This window comes from Notechis scutatus, chromosome 1, assembly GCF_049901735.1.
Source record: "Notechis scutatus isolate UNSWTSFEM ecotype Mainland chromosome 1, rNotScu1.2, whole genome shotgun sequence".
NCBI lineage: Eukaryota > Metazoa > Chordata > Lepidosauria > Squamata > Elapidae > Notechis > Notechis scutatus.
Window position 1 is genome coordinate 248,166,035 of NC_142009.1, and position 26,357 is coordinate 248,192,391.

The window sequence follows — 26,357 nt, forward strand, 5'->3', positions numbered from 1 at the left end:
ATATGTCCCTGTTTTGATTGGGTAATGTTTTTGTGTGTCATTACCCAAAGAAAAAACACTTTTACCCCATTTTGGGTAATTTACCCAGGTTTGGGAAGCTTTGTTCTAGCAGGTTACTTTCCTGTTTGATGCCCAGGAATACTAAAGGATGAAGTAATAAATCAACTGAGCATATATAACTATACAAACAACTGACATTTTAATGTAATCCTTCAGTGTTTTCCCTCTTAATAATTCCAGGCAATCCAATGGCTGACCAAAGGATGGACATTACCTCTACAATCAGTGATTTTATGTCACCTGGTCCCACTGATTTGATCTCTAGTTCTCTTAACTCTTCAGGAATGGATTGTAATAGAAAAAGGAAAGGAAGTTCTGATTACCAGTAAGTGTTTCCAACCCATATCACACTTCAGCTATGCCTTGGCTTGGTACTGCACTTCTGTTTTGGGATTTGCACCTTACTTTCAGCAAAGGTCTTCTTCAAGCTGTACAAAGTGCTAGCACAATCCAAAATATACAAAGTAAATATGTGGTCATGTACAGAGGTGGTATTCAACAGGTTCGCACCTACTCGGGTGAACCGGTAGCGGTTATTTGGCATGGGTCGCCGAACCAGTGGTGACCCCTGGCTGGCCACGCCCCCAACCCAGTTGCCCGGTCGCTCACTTGCGATCGCTCTCCTAGCTTTCCGTTCCCCACGTCCTCTTTCTTCCCAGGAGAAGGAAGAAAGGCATGGACCCTGAAAGTATTGCTTTCCCCTTGTGAGTTAAAGTGCTGGAGTGAGAAGGAATACGGGCTGACAGAGGGGGTGGGGGAATCTACTCCAGCCTTGGAGAAATTTAAAGGAGCTGCTTCCAAAATGGTTGTCTGTTAAGTGCTCTGTGTGTGTGTGTGTATGAGAGAGAGAGAGACAGAGGGAGGGAGGGAGGGAGGGAGGAAGGAAGGAAGGAAGGAAGGAAGGAAGGAAAGAAAGAAAGAAGAGAAAGAAAGAAAGAAAGAAAGAAAGAAAGAAAGAAAGAAAGAAAGAAAGAAAGAAAGAAAGAAAGAAAGAAAGAAAGAGAAAGAAAGAAAGAAAGAAAGAAAGAAAGAAAGAAAGAAAGAAAGAAAGAAAGAAAGAAAGAAAGAAAGAAAGAAAGAAAGAAAGAAAGAAAGAAAGAAAGAAAGAAAGAAAGAAAGAAAGAAAGAAAGAAAGAAAGAAAGAAAGAAAGAAAGAAAGAAAGAAAGAAGAAAGAAAGAAAGAAAGAAAGAAAGAAAAGAAAGAAAGAAGAAAGAAAAAAAAAGAAAGAAAAAAAAGAAAGAAAGAAAGAAAAAGAAAAAATAGGAAGAGAGAGAGAGATAAAACTCTGTGCTATTATTTTTAATTGTTCCATTATTTATTATGTGTTAATATTTTACACTGTCCCTACACCTAGAGTGATTTTTCTGCCTTTTTTTGCCCAGGGCTACCACATATTTTTCAGGGTTCACATGCATTCAATGTCAATAGTCCAGAGCATAAAATACACATGTGTTTAACAAGAGTTGAAAGGGACCTTGGAGGTCTTCTAGTCCAACCCCCAGCTCAGGCAAGAAAACTGAGGATGCCAAACTGAGGAGGAATCCTGGGAAAGGTATCAGAATAATACTTAGAAGGGACCTTGGAGAGAACCCTATACCATTTCAGAGAAATGGCTGTCCAGTCTTTTCTTAAAAACTTCCAGTGATTGAGGACCCAGAACTTCTGGAGACAGTCAGTTCCACTGGTTAATTGTTCTCACTCACAGGAAAGTTCTCCTTAGTTTTAGGTTGCTTCTCCCTGTTCAGTTTCCATCCATTGATTCTTGTTTGCATTCTGCTTCTTTGGAAAATACATTGCCCTCCCTTCTTTGTGGCAGCCCCTTAAAAGCCTGTTGCCTATCACACTCTTGAGTAAAGCATGTGAGCCATTTCCTCCTTTCAGTGGTCCATGAAAGTACATCTATAGTATGCAGATAATAAGTCAAAAAAGGTGAACAACATTTTTACAGAACTATAGATAAGTTGAGGCTGGGTGACAAGGAATGGCTGGGAGGGGAGGGGCCAGGTGAGGCACCCCTTGATGTGAGTGACATTGAGTTGGCCACACCCACCCAGTCACATGACCACCAAGCCATGCCCACCCAGTCACATGACCACCAAGCCACGCCCACCCAGTCACATGACCACCAAGCCACACCCACCAAATAAGCCACGCCCACAGAACCAGTAGTAAAAAAAATTGAATTTCACCACTGGTCATGTATAAGTAGTTTGCTTTGCAGACCTTGTATAAGAAGTCCCAATCTCAAATGCCTGTATTAAAGAACAAAAAATATGAAAATATTATTTATCAGATACTTTATTTTATATATGCATTCATTATATAATAATAAATATAACATTCAGCCACGTCTGATTCTTGGAGACTTGTCTGGACAGGTCCCTGCAGTTTTTTGGTCAATATATGGCTTGGCACTGTGTCCTTCCCAGGTATGACAGAAAGTGACTAGCCCAAAGTCATTAAGCTGGCTTTGTGCTTCTAAGGTGGGATTAGAACTCTTCGGATTTCTAGCTCGATGCCTCAATCACTATATCAAACTTCTATGTTGAAGATTGTTAAAAGTAACATTCAAGGTATCATCACAATTCCAATTGTAATCTTTTCACAGTTGAAACAAATGTAGCAAAAATAAAGTATTTTCATAATGCAATGACTACAAGGGGTATTGCATTCATATATCTGTATATATCTATCTACACACACACACACACACACACACACACACACACACATATTAGATATGCACATGGATCCAGTAGGATTTCTTAATAAATGTCTTCAGGGTGCAGTTTCTCAGCTAACAGTGGAAATTAAAATAAATGGACAGTATGCAGATAGACATTTTTATTAATAATACAATGTACAATTTATCTCTTTTCAGGCTCGATGGGTTTTCTTTTGAGTAAGTATAAAAAATGTGTATATATTAAAATATATATATATTAAAATGGGGGAATCTTGTTATAGAATTGACTATTTAAAAGTGCTTCAAATAAGAACAATATGAAATAGATTCAGTACACTAAATTTTATAATCCTGATACGATACTTTAAAAAAGCGAACACTTGGGAGCATATGCAACGAATAGGAAAAGTTTCAGTTTAAGCAAATGTAGATTGTAGTTCAATTGTTAGCTTTGTGCTCCTAATAGTTTCTAAATCCTTACCTAGCTTAAAAAATGCTGGACCTGTAACTTGGGGAATCGCACACATCCCTGTAAGTTTTAATGTGACCTCCAGTGTTTCATTCACATTTGTTCTATCAATATCTAGGAAATCTCTAGGAAACAGGTTTTCTGTTTTTCTTATGTTCTGAATTGTTTTCTAAAAGATTTAGTATTAAACAAAAGAGGCTAATAAATTATTGTGGGTAGACACTGTTGAGAGCAGAACATTTATCCATGTATATAATTTCTGTTCTAACCTCCTTTCATCCATTTGACCCCCATTCTATTTTCCAAAGTCTTGCTATTTAAAACAAAAACAAAAAAAGAATTATTGGGCTTTTTAGCTTCCCCCCTCCCCCAATTTTCTAATACTTGGGCTAGACTGAGGACTATATTTAGTCTTTAAAGCGATATTCCAAATGATACTTTGAAGTGTTGCAGAGGAAATATAATTTAATAAGGTATTCCAAAGAAACAAGTTTATAAAAATCATTTTTATGTTGTTGGAATCTTGGGGGGTTGGTGAGCAGCAATGAATTGAAAAGAACAAACAATTCAGCATTTCCAAACAATTTTTATATTAAAATGACTATTATAATAAATGATAAAATCAACATGCATCAACACCTCAATCAACTAATGAAAAGCCGCATACAGCCAGGCACTACATAGATACTATGCATAGAATAGCCTAAAGCATACATTTCTGGTGTGAGAGAAGTTCCCTGAGATAGCTTCCAGCACGAGTCCAAAAGCTTGTTATTTGTGCTGTTTAATATCCCAGTGCCTGAATATTGACAAGAGAGAAAGATAAACATCTATAAAATTTATTATTCAAACAAACAAAACATCATATATTTCCTCTGGTACTAGAAAATGTAATGGCTAAACTTACAAGAATTATGAAAATTCTTTTCTTCTAACAATATACAATATGCACCACACATCGGATTCATACTCTGGTAATAATATAAAATCACACTAGGCATGTCAAGGCTGTAGATATGAGGGAAAATTTCCACTTCTTGATCTTCACTTCTTCTTAATGAGGGAATAGGGACAGGAAAACCTACCCAAATCTTTCTCATTTTCTTTCTGGGTTTAGCCATGCCTTTGATAATTAAGGCTTACTTAGTTTTGGACTGTCTCTGTTTCATCATTTGGACCAACATGGTTACTTAGGATTTTTCCCCCCTTAAAGATGAACTATCAATGGAAAACTTAAATGTTGAAACACAGATTTACAAATTAGAGAGCAGAAAGTACTACACATATAGTACATACAATACTCATTCTTAACTGAATGAGTACTATATATTGGTGTATGATTAATTATGTTTTGCTAAATGCATCTGATGCTTCAAATAGTAATGAAGTGTATGCCTGATTATTACATTTTTTGAAGGGAAATATAAACTCCTTGCTTTGATTCATATATTTCAATCCAGCACTGATGATTGTTGGTGGCAGCAAAAACAAGAAGTGTATTGCATTGCATTACTGCAAAATAAAAGATAGTACCCAGATGGAGCCAAAACTAGAGATAACCCTGCTGTTTTTTGTGGCAACCATAATGTTAATATTTCATTGATCTCTTCTGCTAAACATGGCTTTCCCTTGTTTTAATAAAAAGAATGCATCAGAGTATTAAACTGTATGGGCAAGTTTAGCTATTTTGGGAATAAAAGGCTATACATGGCATCCCAACAGTTTATTTCCCAGTACAATTTATATATTCACTGTATCATAACATTTGATTCCAATGATATGAATGTTTGTGTTTTACCAACATGGTATAAAAAGTTACAATTTTTAACTTCATTTAGTGTCATGTTCATTTTTCTTTTGTTTTGATTTTATAGCGAAGGCATGGATACAGATAAGGATGATCAACACGGAAGGTATTTGTTTGTTCACCATTGACAAATTGATTGGATTTTGGAAAAGCTTCCCCCCCCCCCCAAAAAAAAGACCTTTTCCAAAAGTATAATGTTTTAGTTATTCTGAAGTAGGAGATAAAAGGATGGTTTTGCTCCATGTGGATTATAGTTAGGATCTCTGGGAATCTAGGAATGTTCAAAGGACCAGATTAATATTACTAGAGTGTCAGATTCTAAATAGAATACCCAGTGAGAAAGAGATGGTAATGTTGGTGAAAAAATATAACAGATAACAGATAATCAGAGTTGGAAGGGACCTTGTAGGTCATCTAGTCCAACCCCCCGCCCAAGCAGGAGACCCTACACCATTTCTGACAAATGGCAGTCCAATCTCTTCTTGAAGGTCTCAAGTGATGGCGCTCCCACAACTTCCGAGGGCAAGCTGTTCCATTGGTTGATTGTTCTCACTGTCAGAAAGTTTCTCCTTATTTCCAGGTTGAATCTCTCCTTGTTCAGTTTCCATCCATTATTCTTTGTCTGGCCTGTAGGAGCTTTAAAAAATAGCTTGACCCCTTCCTCCCTGTGGCAGCCCCTCAGATATTGGAAGACCGCTATCATGTCTCCCCTGGTCCTTCTCTTTACTAGACTAGCCAAGCCCAGTTCCTGTAACTGTTCTTCATATGTTTTAGTCTCCAGTCCCCTAATCATCCTGGTTGCTCTTCTCTGTACTTTTTCTAGAGTCTCAACATCTTTTTTGTAATGTGGTGAACAAAACTGGATGCAGTAACTTTAGGTGTGGTCTTACTAAGGCTTTATAGTACCTCCCTTGATCTTGATTGTATCCCTCTGTTAATACAACTTAGGATTGCATTAGTTTTTTTGGCTGCTGCTGCTGCACATTGCTGTCTCATATTTAGCTGGTTGTCCACTAAGACTCCAAGATCCCTCTCATAGTTACTGCTATTGAGCCTGGTTTCACCCAGTCTGTATGTGTACTTTTGGTTTTTCTTGCCTACGTGCAGGACTTTACATCCTTCTGAATCTGAAATAACATCGGTGACATTGCATCTAGTGCTACGTATTCAGTGAGGCTTTGGGTATCACTTTATTTGATGCCTTCTTTCTTCTGTTGCATTATAAATAGAGAGCTGCTGTCAAATTAACTTCTGTCACTTTGCTTTCCACTAGGTTGGAATATACAGACCAACAGGGCAGAATAAAAAATGCAAGGTAAGGTAATAACAATTTTATAGTTATCAGTTGTGATAAATGCAGATCTTTTAGATGCATTCCTAAATGGAGTTTCATGCTTGTTCTTTTTTACAAAGTTTTTACATTTATTGGTACTAATTTATATTTTTAGACAATATGAGACTATATTACTATGTTTGAAAAGAAAACACTCTATTTGCATTTATTTATTGGGCACAACAGTCTTCAGTCATCAGCTCTTCAAATAGCTTTCATTGTGAATCTACTTTAAAAATAGCCCCCTTAATTATGTCCAATCATTAGATAGCAGTTTTAAAAGAATTTTTATAATCTAAAAAAAAAGAACTAAATTAATCATGGAAAATAAGTCATAGTTTAAAATGTGATTTATAGAAATAATTAATGGTGGTCACAATTAGACATTAATGTTCCGCTCCTGATTAGTTGAGAATGCTGTGGGAAACCAGAGTTATCCAAGGCTTATTTTTCACTACATAATTTGTTTCAGACTTGATGAAACTTTTGGGTCCAATGCAATTTATGTGTTTATTAACTGTGTATTAGCTGCTCAACTCCAGTTAAATTAAATATTTATGTATAAAAAACTGCAAATATTCATAACCATGTCCTACAAATATTGTAGATAAGACTTGAATTATAACACTGAGTACTCAAAATGTCATGATTTTTATTTCACGGTTCTTAGAGAGGCTCACAGTCAGATTGAAAAACGGCGACGTGATAAGATGAACAGCTTTATTGATGAATTGGCTTCTTTAGTGCCAACATGCAACGCTATGTCCAGAAAGCTAGATAAACTTACTGTTCTGAGAATGGCGGTTCAGCACATGAAGACTTTACGAGGTAAGTTTGAAATAAATGTTTGCATAGAATGATTCCATATATGGGTTTTAGTATTGAAATTTTTTTTGAGTGCTTTTGTGTAATCAAAGCACTTTGGATGGTATTTCAGGAACACTTATAGAATAGAATAGAACAGAACAGAACAACAGAACAGAACAGAAGAGAACAGAATAGAATACTTTATTGGCCAAGTGTGATTGGACACACAAGGAATTTGTCTTGGTGTAAATACTCTCAGTATAAAGAAAAGATACATTCGTTAAGAATCAAGAATCATAACATACAACACTTAATGATAGTCATAGGGTACAATCAACAATCAAATCATACTAGGAAACAGTCAATATAAATCGTAAGGATACAAGCGACAAAGTTATAGTCCTACAATCACAAGTGGGAGGGGATGGGTGATAAGGAGTGATGAGAAGATTAACAGTAATAGTAGTGCACACTTTGTAAATAGTTGAACAGTGTTGAGGGAATTATTTGTTTAGCAGAGTGATGGCTTTAGGGAAAAAATGTTCTTGTGTCTAGTTCTGGTGTGCAGTGCTCTATAGCGTCGTTTTGAGGGAAGGAGTTGACACAGTTTATGTGCAGGATGTGAGGGGTCTGTAAATATTTTCACAGCCCTCTTTTTGACTCGTGCAGTATACAGGTCCTCGATTGAAGGCAGGTGGGTAGTAATTGTTTTTTCTGCAGTCCTAATTACTCTCTGAAATCTGTGTCTGTCCTGTTGGGTTGCAGAACCAAACCAGACAGTTACAGAGGTGCAGGTGATTGACTCAATAATTCCTCTGTAGAACTGTATCAGCAGCTCCTTGGGCAGTTTGAGCTTTCTGAGTTGGCGCAGAAAGAACATTCTTTGATGTACTTTTTGATGTTTTTGATGTGAGGTGTCCATTTTAGGTCATGTGATATAGTAGAACCTAGAAATTTGAAGGTCTCTACTGTTGATACTGTGTTGTCTAGTATTGTAAGAGGTGGTAGTATGGGAGGGTTTCTTCTAAAGTCTATCACCATTTCTACGGTTTTGAGTGTGTTCAGTTCCAGATTGTTCCGGTTACACCACGAGGCAAGTTGTATTCCTGTCTGTATGCAGATTGATCATGCAGACAACAGTAAGGAGAGTCAGCATTAGTTTTCCCTCTTGTAAAAATCTAGTGGGAGAATGGTGGTATGCCTGAAGATAGCAAAAGAGTATGTGACTGAGAAAACATTCTTAGCTGCTGTTTTTTTTTTAGTTTCAGATTAGCTAGTAATAGTTTCCTATTGCTGAAAGGTACAAAATAAATATGACAGTTGATCATAGTATTATTGTATGCACTGATTTCAAAATAAACATATTAAAATGTAGCTTGGTGATTTCTGAAAAGAACGTCAAATTTATTTTAGAATTTCAAGCAAGGGATACTGAAAATAGTTAAGATACTGAAAATAGCTGCACACATGGGTATTTAACACATGTTCCACATAATACCATAGATTGTTTACTTAAAATATTTTTCTTTTGTCTTAAGGTGCTACAAATCCATACACTGAGGCAAACTACAAACCTACTTTTCTTTCGGATGATGAATTGAAGCATTTAATTCTTAGGGTATGTATAAGCTTCAGATACATGAATATGTGTAAGGGGTGATGAAAGAGAAGGTTTTCTTTTATCAGACATGCTGACTACAGTTTCTTTCAAAGTAACAGGTGGATGTTCTAAGCAAAAACTTTGGTCCCCTTTTTATTGGTTGTCTTTTCAGGGCAAATTATTTAGAGTTTGTTTTCAAAGGATGTGGAGCAAGCAAAGCAATCCTACTTGAAGTGTTGTGTCAGTTAAATTTAACAGATTCTGAATTATTTGATACTTTTAATCCCTGCTGTGCTATACACATTTTCAAATTATTTGAAATGAGTGCTTTAGAATGGATGCAGTACCTCTCCTCTCCTCATTAACAAGCAATCTAATTATTTTGGTGAGTAGTAGAATAGATGCTGCACTTGCCCTAGTTCCAAAACACCTCTTTGAAACCTTTTTCAAAGTCTGTGTCAATGTTCTATTTCCCAGTTACTTTATTGGCTACTAATTTAAAGTCCCACATTACTGTAACATCTATAATGCTCTTGTTTTAGCATGTCAGTGTTAATACAGTTTACTTTTTTTAAAAAAACATCATAAACAGAGGTGCACAGCAGCCATCCTCAAAGGTTAAGGCAGCCAAACACACAGAGATCATTTTGGATCTTTGAATTTGCCTAACAGTAATAATGCATTGATTGCATTTTATAGGTAATCCTTTACTTATGATCAGTTTTTTAGTGACTGTTCGAAGTTACAGTGGATTTCTCCAGAAACAAACTGGATTAAAAGTTCTGATGGCCATGCTCCCACCCCGCAGTCATATGATCATATTTTGGGCACTTGGCAGCTAGCCTGCATTTATAGATGTTTGCAGGATCTTGTAGTCATGTGACCACGATTTACAATGTGTTTGTTTTTTTACTGGAAACTGGTATTTATCTCCAATTTCCAGCAAAAAACAGCCATTGTGGACAACATATTTGCATAATGACCGTGATGATTCATTCAACAGCTGCAGCAAAAAAGGTCATAAATCAGGCTGTTATCGTGGTGATTCACTTAACGGCCAGCATAACTTGCAACCCTAATTCCAGGCTTAATTTACAGTCATAATATATAAACCTGTAATTTTGTTTTCATTTGATCAATATTGCTGTCTTTGCTTTCTAAAGGGGTAAGTACCTTTTATTCTGTAATGGAAGCTTGGTCAGATCTTCCTAATAAGATATCCGTTAGATGATCTGTTGAACTACCATATTCTTTAGCCAGCCAGCTCAATAACTTTGATGACTGGTATTGATGGGCCACTAAAATATAACAAATATGGAAAGGGTTAGGTTGGAAAAAATTCAGTAAATCCCTTAGCAGGTCCACAGAGAACGGACTTTAGGTTTATTTGAAGCATAGTTGCATTGTTGTGCTTTCATTCTGTGATCCTGGTATATAATGTGTTCCAAAACATGGAGAATTGACAGTTCACAAAAGTAATGTGAATTAAAGTAACCTCCTTCTAAAACATACTTTTCCCCCCTCTCTGTAAACAGATCCTGCCAGCAATTAAAATCAGGCATTTTGCCTTCTGTGTTTCTGTGGCTTTTCCAAACACACATTGGAACTACTTCTGGCAGCTTCTAATCTGCAAAGCTTTATAACAGAAAGAGCAGAAAGAATGAATTGCTTAATCTTCTTCTTATAAAGACAATAACAAAAATATTTCCCCATGGGAACCTTAAAAAAGACAGAAAAACTATTTTTGCTCTTTCATTTTTAAATCAATATATTTAAAGGTCACTGGATTATACATTTTTAATTAGATATTTAGCTATGACATGTGATACTGCTTTTTTGTTTTTAGCACTGCTGAGACAGTAAAAAAGTGCGATGATCTACTTTAGCATTTTATTATGTGTTAATCTTGTTCTCTTCAGAGAAAACACAGTGTAATTGAGTTGCACAGTTATAATTAATTTCAAAAATATGTAAATACGACATAACAATTATTTTTGCATACCATTAGGCAGCAGATGGCTTTCTCTTCGTTGTGGGTTGTGACAGAGGGAAGATCCTCTTTGTTTCAGAATCGGTCTTCAAAATCCTCAATTATAGTCAGGTATTATTATTATTTTTGCCTATTGAATGATTTGGGAGAAACAAAATAGAAGACGAAGCAGAAATAAAATATTTGAAAAAATTGGAAATGGAAAATACTGTTGAACTAGTTACTCTATGAGTGAGATGGAAGGTTTCTATATCGCCTGCCTGCCTGCCTGCCTGCCTGCCTATCTATCTATCTATCTATCTATCTATCTATCTATCTATCTATCTATCTATCTATCATCTATCTATCTATCTATCTATCTATCTATCTGGAGAAATGTTGAAACTTACAGTTTAGCAACATCTGGAATATCACTCTAATGATGCATATAATCAACTGTGTGCTTAAAGAATCATGATTGTCTCTATGGTTGAAAAGACTTTTAGCAAACATAACACAGGGTTATTCTTCCAGATGATTCCCTGTGGTTGGTTATTAGTTTGTTGGCTTTTGGTTTTTTTTTTGTTGATACTGTTTTTGGTCAGCTGTCTTTTCTTCTTGATATATTTTGTTTCTTTTCGTCACTATGGCCCTCAAAATTGAAAGAATAAAAATCAGGTAAATAAATCAGCCTATTCTTGGAAATACTAAGCAATCCTATTTTATTTTCCCACTACTTTGAATATCAATAAACTTAGTGGAACCGATGCTTTTCTTTGCTGAAAACATCATAGGCAATTATAATGACTTTACTAGTTGTATGTATTTTCTATTGATAGAATGATCTGATTGGCCAAAGCCTGTTTGATTACCTACACCCTAAAGATATTGCCAAAGTTAAGGAGCAACTCTCTTCTTCAGATACTGCCCCACGGGAAAGGCTCATAGATGCAAAAAGTGAGTACTTGGGGAGTTTATCCAATGTTTATTTCATTTTTATTTTATTTGGGAATAGCACAGAATAAAATGCTTTATAACAGTAAATAGCTATTTTTTTTAAAAAAAAAAGGTTTTGTTTTCTAATTTTAAAAGACTGTAGATGGTCATTTAATATATCAATATTATATTATGATACCTATAGTTTTAGAGTTGTTATTGGTTATCAGATGTGCAGTTGATATAGCTCAGGGGTATCAAACCTGAGGCCTGTGGGCGCTTAGATCTGGCCTGCAAGGCTATCCTGGAAACGGCAAAGACCAGCCCACAGTGCCTCTGCCAGCAGAAACGGAGCTCAGGAGAGCTGCAGGAGGCCCTCCCGAGCTCCATTTCCACTGGCAGAGCGTTGCAGGAGGCCGTTGCAGCCGAAAAAAGAGCTTGGGAGCCCGTTTTCACTGAAAGAGCGCTTGGGCCACCACAGGTGCTCCCCCGACATAAGTGACAAACTGGCCATGCCCCCCCAGGTTGCTTAAACATTGAAGTTAAAAACAGCAATTAAAGACAATAGAGACAACAAACTAAGAACTAGAATACATTCCATACAGGGGGAAGGTAACAAATTCCCAAGGATAAAAAAAAGGAAAGAAAGAAACAAAAAAGCACCAGGAAGTGGATGGCTTTATCCTACATCAGGACCTGCTTGAAGAGATTTCATGTATTTACATAGTTCAAAAGTTTGACCAGGTGAGACCATGTGGATTTGAGTACACTGTTCCATAGAGTAGCCCAGCTGCAGACAAGGAACATTTTATAGGTCCTACAAGATGACAGTACTTTAGATTTACTTATAATTTAATGTATTAAAACTGACAGCCATTCAGATATTTCAAGAAAGTTTCAAAGATATGCTTATTCAATCTTAGCATATCCACTAACTTTCATTTTCATTCAATCAGCAGATGACTTTTCCATAATATTGATAATTTTTGTTGCCATTTCAATTTGTCATTCACCTGAAAGCATATTGCATAGAACTGTGCCCTCGAACAACCCCCCTTGCCTCTTAGCGTCCCCCTGCCAGACCCCTTGCCTCTTAGTGCCCCCCTAAGGCATCCCACCACCCCCAGGGGGCGGTACCGCCCACTTTGGGAACCACTGACCTAGATACTTATTCTGGTACTCTTTATTCATACATAACCTTAATTTTCTCTCTAATGAATTCCATTTCTGAATTTCAGATCTACTTTTTTCTTTTCTTGGTCTTTCCAATTATCTCCTCTGTAAATTGGAGAATGAACCTCTTCATCCAGTCACTGCATTTATTGGTACTATGTTGAAGATCAATCGGGCTAGGACAGGGATCAATAGGTTGTTGGGATTTTTTTTTTGTTTCCCATTAAAATGTAACACCTAACTCAGACTAAACATAATAAAAGTTTGTAGACTTGAAAAACAAAGCTTGGATCAGACATACTCAACAGTTTGGAATTAATGCTTTTTCTCTTCATGTAGCTGGACTTCCAGTCAAAACAGATATTACACCTGGACCATCACGGCTCTGTTCTGGAGCAAGACGATCATTCTTTTGTAGGATGAAATGCAACAGACCCTCAGTGAAAGTAGAAGACAAAGACTTTCCTTCTACCTGCTCTAAAAAGAAAGGTATTATAAAGATTTAAGTAGCATTAGGTGATGAAAGTTGTATACAAAGTAGGATAAAAAGCTATTTTTTTACAGTCTCAGACAACTAATCTTCAGACCACTGAATCCAGTAAAAATCAAAATTATTTGGCATTATATTAAAATGGGAATTAACTTCTTGTTGTGGTTTATGCAAGCCTGCATATTGAATGAAGAAAAGCTTTTGGGGAAAAATGTTTTCTTTAGTGTCCTAGGAAAACATCTTTCAAATGATATTTATTAAGAATAAAATACCAACTTACTAAAAATTAAAAAATAGAATATAACTCTGTAATGTTTATTTGAATGTCAGGATAACAAGTTTTCCTTGCTGATACGGTTTAAAAAACATTAGGTTTATGAATAAAACAAAGTTATCACAGTTTAAACTCACATACTGAATTAAAGAATAGATATAACTTGTAGTTTGTTTTTTAAGTAAAATAATGTCATTTAAAACACAAAATGCAAAGCAGGTGAAAATGATATAAAAATAGGATTCAGTTTAAAAATATATGGACTACAAAACCCATTTGCTACATCTTCATTATAGAGAATGATGAAGAGATAGGTTTTCAACAGGCATCTAAAAATATTGCTGTTGGTAGCTCACAAATCATGTAGAGAAGGCATTCCAAAGTGAAGGCAGTATGCTGAGAATGCCTGATAACAGTATATGACACTGTGATTCTGGACACAGTCAAGAAGTCCTCCCCGTTCAATTTTAGCAATTGATTTCCTAGGGCAATCTGTCAACTATCATGGTTTATTCCTGGCTTCAGAACAATATAGCGCGTCTGTGGCCACCAAATCAAATGTAAGGGCAGTGCTGATTAAATTTTATTTTGTTTGTATCTTTCTTTCTGGTGCCTTCGAGTTAGTGTTGGCTTTTGGCGACTATCTGAACTAGTTTTACCATTGCTCTCTTCCTATAGACCCCCATCTCTGTCTCCAGTTATTGGTTTACAACATGCAGTTTCTCTTGATTCCAATCTGTGAATGTATTTGTTTCCTCATTTATTTAACCTTATTTTGTTTTGTAGCAGATCGCAAAAGCTTTTGCACTATCCACAGCACAGGATATTTAAAAAGCTGGCCACCAACAAAGATGGGACTAGATGAAGACAATGAGCCTGATAATGAAGGCTGTAACTTAAGTTGTCTTGTTGCAATTGGACGTTTGCATCCTCACGTAGTTCCTCAACCATTAAATGGAGAAATCAGGGTTAAACCAACAGAATATGTTTCTCGACATGCAATTGATGGCAAATTTGTATTTGTAGATCAGAGGTAAGAACAGCATTTAAGTCTTGCTTTGAAGATAACAGTTCTTATTCTTTTGAGACGTCCGTAGGTGGCTTGTTTGAGGAAACAGTAATGTTTGTATGATGATGAGCAAATTGTAAAACAGTTCAGCACTTATAAATATAATGAATTGAGTATCCTAATTTGTTCACTCTTTGTAACATAAAATGCAAACTTGAAAAAAATGCTTAAGGATATTGATAATTGGCTGAATGATGACAGTGGTAATGTCTGAATGGAAATACTGGCACAATCCACATTATTTCCTTGCTGTGCTGAAGTGAACTTTGAACTACCTTCCCCTGCCCAACTCTCAACATAGTACAAGAAGCAAATGTGAGGATATCATTTCACAGTTCAGCGTCAGCTGACACAGGCCTGATCACAGGAGTCATGAGAGGTCTCTGCCTAGAGATACAAGTACACAGTCCTCAATTAGATTGTAAAAATACACTTGATAGATTTTAAAAAATGCTTCCTTTGATATCTGTTGCTCTATAATTATGTAGGAAGGAGTAAAAGGTTCTATTAATGAGCTTATTTTACTTTTCTAAAGGGAAAAGCAAAGGAAATTAATCAAAATGCAGGGGGGTACTGAATTTGTTGCATCAGCTATAATTATTTTTCTACAGTTGTATTAAGCCAATGCCAGATGTATTGCTGAGAGCATTGGAACTGGTATTTTATGTATATATTAATACAAAGCAAAATAAAAAATATTGTATGTCAGTATATGCAACCTAACTCTAGATTGGCAGAAGCTGAGGTTATTTTGAAGAAAGGTGTGTGTATATATATTGGGAGGGAAGATGATTTAAAATCTCATTGACAAGAACACTTATTTCAAAGGTCTCCAATAATTAATTACAGTAGGTTGTCATCAGTCAGGCTGAAATTCTGAGCTCTTTCTCTAAGAACTTCTCTTTCCAATGCAAAAGTAGAGAGAAAGATGCTTTGGATTGTCCCACCCAAAATCCAGAAAATACAAAACACAAGGGATAGCTATGAGAAAGCTACTTTGCATTTCTCATGAGGAAGCTTTTAAAGAGCATTTTTTATTAAATCAATGAAATTCCAGTGTTTAAACCAATCCAAAATAAATAAAAGTTTTATTGAGGTAAAGGGAGTAAAGGAGAACAAATGAAAGTAACATTCTCATAACCAAGGAATTAAACCAAGTGAAAATCAATGTAGTTACTTGGATATTGGCATATGTGCACAATTCACTGCTCAGAGAATGCTTACAGATTATTGGTATTTTCTGCTTAGCTGTTGCTAGACAGACCTTTCTACCCTAATACTTTTTGAACTTTTCTCAGCTTTTAGAATATGGAGGGTAAGTAGAAGCCACGCTTAGCTTTCTCCAGTCAAGCAAAATTCTCCTAGATCAAATCAGCAAATTAGAAAATCTTCCTAATGACCCCTTGTTGAATGATAAAGCGGCAGATTAATTCTACCAGATTATAATGATTGGTTATGTGTGAGGAAATGAAAAACCAATTTTTCAGAGTCAGGTTTTTCAACATGGGATCCAATTACAAGTGCTCTAGGCGTATGCTTTTTTCATGCTGGCATTTCCACATCTACAGTTGTATAATGGGATATAACTGTTTTATGTATTTGGTATGAATGATTTTGGTGTATTGTCATAACATAATAAAGATACATCTTAGGATAAATTTCTGTGTATAAAATACTAGTTTAAGTTTAAAACTCTTTTAAATGTTGTCATAAAATTCTTGCTTTTACCATGAAATGACATAAACATGAATGTTGGTTCATTTTGGAGCCCTTCTTCTCATAACTCATGTATTGTGTAGGAATTCCTTGTACTACGTTGCATTGTACAACGATGCAAAGCAGAGCCTCTCCCACTATATATCAATGGAGACTGTGTGGAAAGAGTTCATAGTTTTAAATTTCTAGGAACTCATATTTCTGACAACCTTACTTGGTCAGTCCACACTATGGCCACTGCAAAGAAGGCCCAATGGCGCCTGCACTTTCTGAGGTTGCTGAAAAAGAATGGTTTGGGTGAGAAGTTGCTGGTTACTTTTTACCGGTCTACCATCGAGAGCATTTTGGCATACTGTGTAACGGTGTGGTATGCTGCATGCTCTGCAGTGGATAAGAAGATGCTCCAGAGAGTTATAAACACAGCACAAAAAATCATCGGTTGCTTTCTTTCTTCTTTGGAAGAGATTGTGAAGAACAGACTCCTCTCTAGAACACTAAAAATCCCCACAGACCGTTCTCATCCTGGACATTCATATTTTGGTTGTTACCATCAGGGAGGCTATAGATGTCTTAAAATGAGGACTAATAGATTGAGAAACAGTTTCTTTTCCAAGGCAGTAATTGTCTTGAATCAAACAGTGCATTTATGATTTAGTCTTATTATTATTATCATTATTATTATTATCATTATTGTTGTTGTTGTTTTGTTGTTGTTTTGTTGTTGTTGTTATTTTAAAACTCTGTAGTGTGATTGTGATGTGGTGTTTGGGGCACTGTGCTGGAGTAGCTGTCAAATTTCATTGTATTCATGGAATGCAATGACAATACAGGTATTCTATTCTATTCTATATTTTAAAATTTATGTATACTGCAGAATTGGTGGGTGAACTTTAGGTTATTAATATTTTCAACTATATAAATCTTATACGTGATAAGATTTTTTAAAAAAAGAAATATATCAACATTTATCATAGTGTTCATATGTATATTGGGTGGTGGTATACTATACCACCAATATTGTGCAAGTTTAATGGCAGACAAATGTTTATTTAAAATTTATATAATTGTATAAGTAATCTATTTTTTAGGATGACAGGTTAAAAATACTTGGTAACATTTATTGGAATGTTCTGAAATATAGTTGCTAAAAATTGGTATCTAAAGTTTTAGTCATAGAATATTCTTGCCAAAATAATATTTGCTTATAAAAACGTCCAATATAATGGCAACAAAGAAGGCATTATTACTAATAGCAAAATATAGCATGCAAATTAAAGATGGGGAAACACATTTCAGGCATATGTGCAAAGCACTATTAAGTATATAATACTTAGTAATACACACACATGTATTTTATACACACACACATACACACACACATTTATATTATGTTGCATGGATTATCTTGATAATTTTAAATTTATCAATAACCAAACCCCAATCTGCAGTTATATATTTCAATATATTTTAGGTTGTGTATATATTCCATCACATCTGTGTGAGGGCACATTTTATGCTTGTGTATGTGTTTGTGTAGCTCAGTTTTTAACTTTTTTGTGTTGTCTGAAATGGTTCTCATTTTGAGCTGTAAGCACCATCATTTGTATTTGTTTATAGAGAAGACTTTGAGTTCTGTATAATTGAACTCCCAATTTGAGTTTTCATTTCAAAAATAGTGAGATGTTAGTTGTATTTGGATTTTTATCTTCTACTTGCAGTTCGATTTTCTTCAGGGATAACTCATAATAATGTATGACTTCATGATGGGTCATAACAAATAGGGTATATTAAAGAATTGTTGATTTCCTTATGGACTATAGCAGAGGTCTCCAAACTTGGCAACTTTAAGACTTGTGGACTTTAAGTCCACAAGTCTTAAAGTTGCCACGTTTGGGGACCTCTGGACGATAGCATAACAATAACAGCCTAATTTATGAACATTGTCTAACAGATATCAATTTTTGAAGAAGTCGCATCCTGATTTCTGTAATTATGTGTCTCTTAAAAATACCAGAAAAGAGAAAATTGGTTTTCTTTCTACTTTTACACTAATTTCTACGTAATTAATTAGAAACACTGAAGCATTTGTCTGTTTTAGGGCAACTGCAATTTTGGCATATTTACCACAGGAGCTTCTAGGCACATCGTGTTACGAATATTTTCATCAAGATGATATAGGACATCTTGCAGAATGTCATCGACAAGGTAAAATGTTATCTGTGAAGTAGCCAAATGGTTCAGATTTTTTCCCTGGCAAGAAAAATGATCTAGGGACCTTGGAAAAAAATTAACATTATCATTGTACATGTACATACTACACACAAGAAAATTGTACAAGCCTGATCCTTTTTGTCTTTTTTTCAGTTTTACAGTCAAGAGAGAAAATTAGTACTAATTGTTACAAGTTTAAAGTCAAAGATGGATCTTTTATTACACTGAGGAGTTGTTGGTTCAGTTTCATGAACCCTTGGACCAAAGAAGTAGAATATATTGTCTCAACAAACACAGTGGTTTCGTAAGTATTTTTCTTTTCTTGTGGAAAAAAAATACAATTGACTCTGCTTTCCATGTATCAAGGAAGGGATACATCAAGTGTTAGTTAAATTTGATAAGAATTGCAACAATTGATACGTTGCAAGGTAATGAAGTTGACAGAAAAAATAAGTATTTTGCTATGCTAAATAATTAGTAACATAAAATGATACATTTATGTTTCTTCTGAATCCCCAGTGCTAATATGCTTGATGGTGAAGATACGTCTTTTCCACAACTAGCAGCTTCACCTCACAGCATGGATAGTGTACTCCAAGCAGGGGAAGGTAACTGGAAAACTGTAACAAACTTCTTTGGATTTGTTTCATTGAATTTAGTGCAATTTGAAATGCACTTAGTATGTATTTCAAGTCTGTAACTGCGTGTTCCTTCTACATCACATTCAAGCTGAAGAAATGTCAAGGAGGTGAAAATGTAAAGAGCAAAGAAATGTCAAGAACATCGATCAATGAGGATGACACTCCAAATTAATCCCTAATCTAAAAATAAACATAACAAATTATTTGGAGTATAAAGTAAAATGTCAGGGTTTTGAGTGTTTTCCACCAAAATCTCCATGCTATCTTATACAAAATCCTCATGCTATCTTATATTATACAGAATCCTCATGCTCATATCTTATATTATACAAGTATCCTTTTTCTTTAGCACATAATGAAATTAAATGCATGGTGGATAGAACCATTATTTAGGCTCCATATTTATGTATATTCTAGTTTTATTATTTTTTATAAATAACTCAAGGAGATGAACATACATAAGACTCCTTCCTCCTCCTATTTTCCCCACACCAACAGCCTTATGAGGTGGGCTGGTCTGAGAGACAGTGATTGGCCCAAAGCCGCCAGCTGGTTTTCATGTCTAAGGCAGAGTGAGAACTAAGTCTCCCAGTTTTTAGGGTGGTGCCTTAACCACTAAACCAAACTTCGCTACAAACTTTTGACAGAAGGAAAAACATAACATGCTGTTCTTGCCTACACATAAGCAGAGATATAGATTAGCAGATTTTCTCTCTCTGGATTCAGCAATATTCTAGATTCTCTGGAAAAAGAACTTGAAACGTCTCCCTGGCCCAGAATCATTTGTGAATATGCAAAAACCTATTGTAGGAGATTTCTCTCTTACAGTAACCTTCAACAGTATACTAACAGCAGATAGTGGAAATAGTTCTCTCTTCTTCCCTTTCTATGCTAAGATCCTTCAGTGGACCGATAACTATTGTTCCTTTAATAACCAAGGAAGCTTCAGTGTAAGAAGTTAGCTAGGAACCCAGAGATGTTTTAAGCATCTGTCCAAGTGGCTGCCTTTGTATTAATATTGTTAATAGTTATATTCTATATTCCTGTGTTATGGGTTAAGTCTAATACATAGTGATTCAGATTATTTTCAAAAATGGTTTCTCAATCTGACCCAAGAGTTCAGTTCTGTAGCCTCCCAGGAAGTACTGTCTTAAGTTAGCAGCTTGTTGATACAGTAACAAAAACTTGAGATTCAAAGCACGTTTTTACTAGTAATTATGGATTATCTGCTGTTTCAGGCAACTGAATTATAGTATTCCAAAACCTAACATTGCCCATTTTGTACTTGCTTATATAAAATGGCTGGGCATGTTTAAATATATATGTTGGGTTATATGATGATTTGGAATCAAGTGAAGTAGCCTCTACAACATCATATTGAAAGAGGAGCAGACATTTTTCTCAAATGTAACCCAGCTATTTGGAGTTGCTGAAGAATTTAAGGAGTGTACCTAGTATGTAGGTATATGAGAAGATAGCCAAGAAAATTGTGTTTTGAAGGAGATTTTTGAACGTAATTGTGGTCAATAAGCTTGCATTTCTCATACAATGCATATTGTATCTATCTTGATAATAGAGCTGCTGAAAGTTCTCCATCTTCAGTGATTTCCTCCTATGAGAGGCTTGCAATACCATATAAACATATTGTGAAATGCAGTAAACTTGGCTTAAAAAGCCCATTAAATGACTTTATATCCCAGGGCAGTCTTTTAAATCTCATGTAGCAGGACTACTTTTTTTAATGGGCACTTAACCTCTCATAAGTACACCAGGGGTTACCTACAAAAAGTGGTAGCTTAAAAAAAAAAAAAGAAATATTTCATTTCTTTGCCATTTAATGAAAATTGAATACCGTTAACCTAAGAGTTGTAGCAGGAAGTAAAAAATTACTTCTTTTCAACAGGTAGAAGGACTTTTATCCCTGGAAAAACATAATCTGAGTTTTGAAAGAGATTTCTCCTATGATGAAAAAGATCATACATAAAAATGCATTCAACAGCTCTCAAGAATCAAGATTAATAGGGTCATGCCAGTGACCGTGAAATATATTAAAATCACATTTTGGGCATTAAAGCATACAGTGCCTTGCTCTTCGTGTAATGTTAGAGCAACTTTACTGCATTGAAATTAATGTTTAGTTAAATAAGATGAGACTGGAAGCAAAGGAAACAAAAAAGAAATTATAATAGAATTACTACAATTGCAAAGGGTATGTGAAGTGTAGAGGTGCAAGTTGCAGGTAATCCTCAATTTACAACTATTTGTTTAGTGACACTTCAAAGTTACGATAGCATTGAGAAGAGTGATTTATGATTGTTTTTCACATTTACAACCATTGCTGCATCCCGGTGGTTATGTGATCAAAATTCAAACGCTTGGCAACTGGCATGCATTTATGACGGCTGCCATGTCCCGGGGTCATTTGATCATCTTTTGTGATCTGACAAAGTCAATGGGGAACCCAAATTCACTTAACAATTAACTGTGGCAAGAAAGTTCGTAAAATGGGGCAAAATTCACCTGACATCTTGTTTAGCAGTGGAAATTTTGAACTTGATTATGGTCGTAAGTCAAGGACTACCTAGATTCAGAATAAATGTGTAAATTGCAGGTATATATTAGTTTGTGTGTCTTTTTTCTTTCCCTTTTATTTAATTGCATTTACATCTTTTTAAGGTGGTCCAAAAAGGGCCCTTCCCACAGTTCCTGGTATTCCAGGTGGAACAAGAGCCGGTGCTGGTAAAATTGGAAGGATGATTGCTGAAGAAATAATGGAGATCCATAGGTAAGGAAAAGCTCATATTTTAAGATTATTAAGTATATGTTTCTCAATTTGTTAGGGAAAGTTCTATTTCATTCCTATTTTTAATATCTTCCTTTCACAGAAACATGGGTTATAAATCCAATAAATTGATTTTTCAATAGGCTGGTCAGTTGTTTTCTTTCAAGGCATAACTGTTTGTATGTTTCTTTGTATAGTGAAGTATTTTAGCATGGTTTATCCACAATAAGTACATGGTAATTGTGAAAGAAGTTTAATAAAATAACCCAATTTAGTTTCCAAGATTACGATGAACAATAGTCAGCATATAGTCTTCCAAATAGCCATAGCACTTAGACTTATATACTGCTTCACAGTGCTTTACAGCCCTCTCTAAGCGGTTTACAGGGTCAGCATATTGCTCCCAACAATCCAGGTCCTCGTTTTACAAATCTCGGATGAAGGATGAGTCAACTTTGAGCCTGGTGAGATTTGAACTGCCAAATCGCAGGCAGCCGGCAGGCCACAGAAGTAGCCTGCAGTACTGCATTCTAATCAGTGCGCCACTGCGGCTCATAATCATAGTAATCGCAGATAAGCAAAATAGACTGAACTTGTGGAAATGTAGTTTCTTTGCCAATTTTATTTCCCTTTTGCCATATCTAGGCATATACAGTACAATAGCAAATTGGAGCCATATTCCTTAGGAGATAAAAATCAAAAACTTAATCCTAAAACCTGACAAGAATGCTGTGACTATGAATGTGAGGAAGGACCATGCAGCCTAGGAACTGAGATTAGGATTTACTGGAATATTTTATAAATATAATTTACTAAAAAGAATTCCTTAAATGTGTTTAAACTCCAAAACTTAGCGCACATACAGGGTTTCAGATTATAATGTTGGGGTGGTTGATAATATGTCCTCCTAAAAAAAATGACTGTCTTTTTTTATACCTTTTGTAATTTGGCTGTCGTTTGTGTAACAGGATACGTGGATCTTCCCCTTCAAGTTGTGGCTCTAGCCCATTGAACATGACCAGCACACCTCCCCCTGACACTTCATCACCAGTAGGCAAAAAGGTGAGATGGGAAAATTTTAAAGAGTTTTTTTTTTAAAAAGCTATGTTGTCAGACTTCACCATATAAATTAATTCAAACTGTTGTAACAAATCTGTAAAATGAATGTATTGCAGCATTTACAATCTGTTGAAATAGATCAGGGGTGTCAAACTGGCATCGTCATGACAGCGTCACGTGACGTATCACGACTTTTTCTCCTTTGCTAAACCGGGTGTGGGTGTGGCTAGCGCATGACACATCTGGCCCGTGGGCCACGAGTTTGACAGCCCCTGAAATAGATGATAGATTGGCATAATAATATAATAATTCTAAGTGGCATTTTAAAAAGTTGTTTAAAGGATTTTTAAATACACAAAATATGAACACATATATATCTATATAAATCGATCTATTAAGTTTAAACACTGAAAGCTTCAGAATTCAAGCTATAGCAGAAATTTGATCATCATTCAAAAGAATCAAAACTGCTTTCATATTATAAAATTACCTGTACTGATAAACGCTTACTATAGAAATAATGTTTCCTTATTGACCAATGCTTCAATAATACAGATTTAAGAACCATTAAACTGATTTATAATGACAAGTACTCATGCACAAATTTGAAGAGCTTATTAAATACACTTGAGGTAGGATCCTAAGTACATTGTGGTTAATGGTATCCTGGCTCTGAGTAGAAACAATGTGTAACTATTGATCATCTTACAGTATTTTCTTTGTGGGTATCATTAAAGATCTCTGTGGGGCAGAGATCCAGAAAACTGGAGCTGTGGATCTATCAATTTCTTATTAAATGTTCAATGGAACCAGATATAGATATTTATAGTGTACAGGATGCCTATGAACTAGAGTGCCTAACAGTGTAAAAATAAGTTTTTCAGTTATTGCTCACTGCTGTGTGATTATGTGTGACTATAAAGCTACTTGTATTTTATCACCGAAAATTTACTAATATATTTCAATGTATCCATGCATTAAATGAAATCTAAAGTAAAAAAAAGGAAGGGCAAAATATAGCAAAGTGTACCACTTTCCATCACCTAACTGCATTTTATTTATTTTTTATTTCTACGATCACCCATTTCACCAAATGTGACTCTGGGCAGTATACAATAAAAAAAAACCAAAACTATAAAATACAGGTAGTCCCTCTACTTATGACCACAACCTAGCCCAACATTTCTGTTGCTAAGCATGACAGTTGTTAAGAAGTGAGTTTTGCTCCATTTTACGACTTTTCTTGCCACAGTTGTAAAGTGAATCACTGCAGTTGTTAAATTAGTAACATGGTTGAATCTGGCTTCCCTGTTGATTTTGCTTGGCAGGTCACAAAAGGTGATCGCAAGACCCAGGGCACTGCAACCTTCATAAATGAGTCAGTTGCCAAGTGTCTGAATTTTGATCCCATGACTATGGAGATGCTGCAACAGTCCTTAAGTGTGAAAAATGCTCATAAGTCACTTTTTTCAGTGCCGTTGTAACTTCGGTCACTACATGAATGGTTTAAAGCAGGGGTGTCCAACCTTGGCAACTTTAAGACTTGTGGACTTCAACTCCCAGAATTCCTCAGCCAGCAAAGCTGGCTGAGGAATTCTGGGAGTTGAAGTCCACAAGTCTTAAAGTTGCCAAGGTTGGACACCCCTGCTTTAAAGTCAAGGGCTACCTGCAGTAATATGAAAAATAAATAATAATTTTAAAAACATTAATATTATTAAATGACAGTCTTTTAATATTGTGATTAAAACAATATCTTAATACATATCCATCCAATTCTAAAACAGAGACCAAGCTTTTTCAGCATACTGCTATTTTGTTATTTTTTATTTTGTGCCTTGAGAGCAGCAACTGGCCTGTCTCATGACATCGATATCACTCAATGTACATGTAGATTTTGTTAACCTGAATTTCTTGAATTATTTCAAAAGGGGGAGGGATATTAGATATTAAATAGCAATAGCACTTAGACTGATACACAGCTTCACAGTGCTTTACAGCCCTCTCTAAGCAGTTTACAGAGTCAGCCTCTTGCCCCCAACAATTTGGGTCCCCATTTTACCCACCTCAGAAGGATGGAAGACTGAGTCCACCTTGAGTTGGTGAGATTCAAACTGCCGAACTGTGTGTCTTAGTCATGCAGGTTATTAATGACAGTTTTTGATAAGGAAAATAATCACCTGGGATTTTTCACATGGTGAAATGGTTCTTACTGTGAAGCACAGGGTGTAGCTAAGATTCACCAACATTTGGTTCCCAAGTTAAAAATCTCTAGAATGATTATAATTATAGCAATAATGAAAGTAACATAGGAAGATACGTATTGTGCCTGAGAAGGATTTCTTTGTCACTAAGTTGACGGGGTGAACGTACAAAGCAAATTATTGAGGAAGTTGCATGGCTATATAATGTAGATTAAATTTTATGTATAGAAATATACTGACATTACCATGTATAGATTTCGTTGGAGTTAAGTTTATGCTAGACTTTTATAGCTTCCAGCAAGATCAAATGTGTAAAATAGGCTGAATATAAAGCCTTTTATTTTGTTTTCATTTTCCTTCAGATTTTGAATGGTGGAACACAAGACATTCCTCCTGCCAGTATATTGCCTGGCCAGATACAAGACAATCCAGTCTATCCATATTCTGAGAACAACGCCATTCTTGGTAGGCCAATTCATGAAAGACAGAAGATTAAAATGTATAGCTAGGCGAAATCCTTAAGGGTGAATCCTGCCATGGAATGAATAGAATTTCTAAGGAAAGATATATAAAATTAAAATATGAGCCTATTGTAAAATGTGATGTTGTATTTAATAAAGCCCTGGAGTTTTGGAGGATCATTTTGTTCAAAGATCTTTTTAGTTTAGCTCCAACATTATTTCTTAAAAGAAATCCTACAACTTTGGTAGCATACTAGTCATTTTCCAAGTTACTGTTGAAAAACATAAGATTAATATCTTAAATATTCCTATTTAGAATATTTTATATTGATATTTTATAATGATATTTAATAAAAATAGGTTAATTTTTTTTCAATTTCAATCTACCTCATCTTCCAGAAAAATTCTTAAGACAGTCTAAACATTAACTAGCAGTATTTTATCCCAATTTTAATTATTTATACAATAATGTGGTCAATTACATAATACTATATGGACGTTTCATTTTATTGTACATTTGACAGAGATAAAGTCAGCTATCAAATAAGAGAGTTCATAATATATGCAGTTACTCTTAACATTGCTCTCAACCACACTGTATACTTTTCAAAG

At 35.3% G+C, this 26,357-nt stretch overlaps 1 protein-coding gene across 4 annotated transcripts in view; it reads left to right on the forward strand.

The window, feature by feature from the left end:
* Window positions 1-26,357, forward strand: part of BMAL1 (basic helix-loop-helix ARNT like 1) — a 55,710-nt gene that overhangs the window by 28,635 nt on the left and 718 nt on the right. The window contains exons 3-18 of one of the 4 annotated variants that reach the window (XM_026664810.2): window positions 241-385; window positions 2,943-2,963; window positions 5,091-5,129; window positions 6,297-6,338; window positions 7,027-7,184; window positions 8,702-8,781; window positions 10,772-10,864; window positions 11,572-11,689; window positions 13,181-13,330; window positions 14,392-14,638; window positions 18,489-18,595; window positions 18,755-18,905; window positions 19,121-19,209; window positions 21,919-22,027; window positions 22,993-23,086; window positions 25,647-25,749. In XM_026664810.2, the coding sequence (XP_026520595.2) occupies window positions 249-385; window positions 2,943-2,963; window positions 5,091-5,129; window positions 6,297-6,338; window positions 7,027-7,184; window positions 8,702-8,781; window positions 10,772-10,864; window positions 11,572-11,689; window positions 13,181-13,330; window positions 14,392-14,638; window positions 18,489-18,595; window positions 18,755-18,905; window positions 19,121-19,209; window positions 21,919-22,027; window positions 22,993-23,086; window positions 25,647-25,749 (1,738 nt within the window). In that variant the 5' untranslated portion in view covers window positions 241-248. Of the gene's footprint in view, window positions 1-240; window positions 386-2,866; window positions 2,964-5,090; window positions 5,130-6,296; window positions 6,339-7,026; window positions 7,185-8,701; window positions 8,782-10,771; window positions 10,865-11,571; window positions 11,690-13,180; window positions 13,331-14,391; window positions 14,639-18,488; window positions 18,596-18,754; window positions 18,906-19,120; window positions 19,210-21,918; window positions 22,028-22,992; window positions 23,087-25,646; window positions 25,750-26,357 lie in introns of those variants that run through there. The other 3 variants (XM_087951001.1, XM_087951000.1, XM_087950999.1) reach the window with 3 other exon arrangements.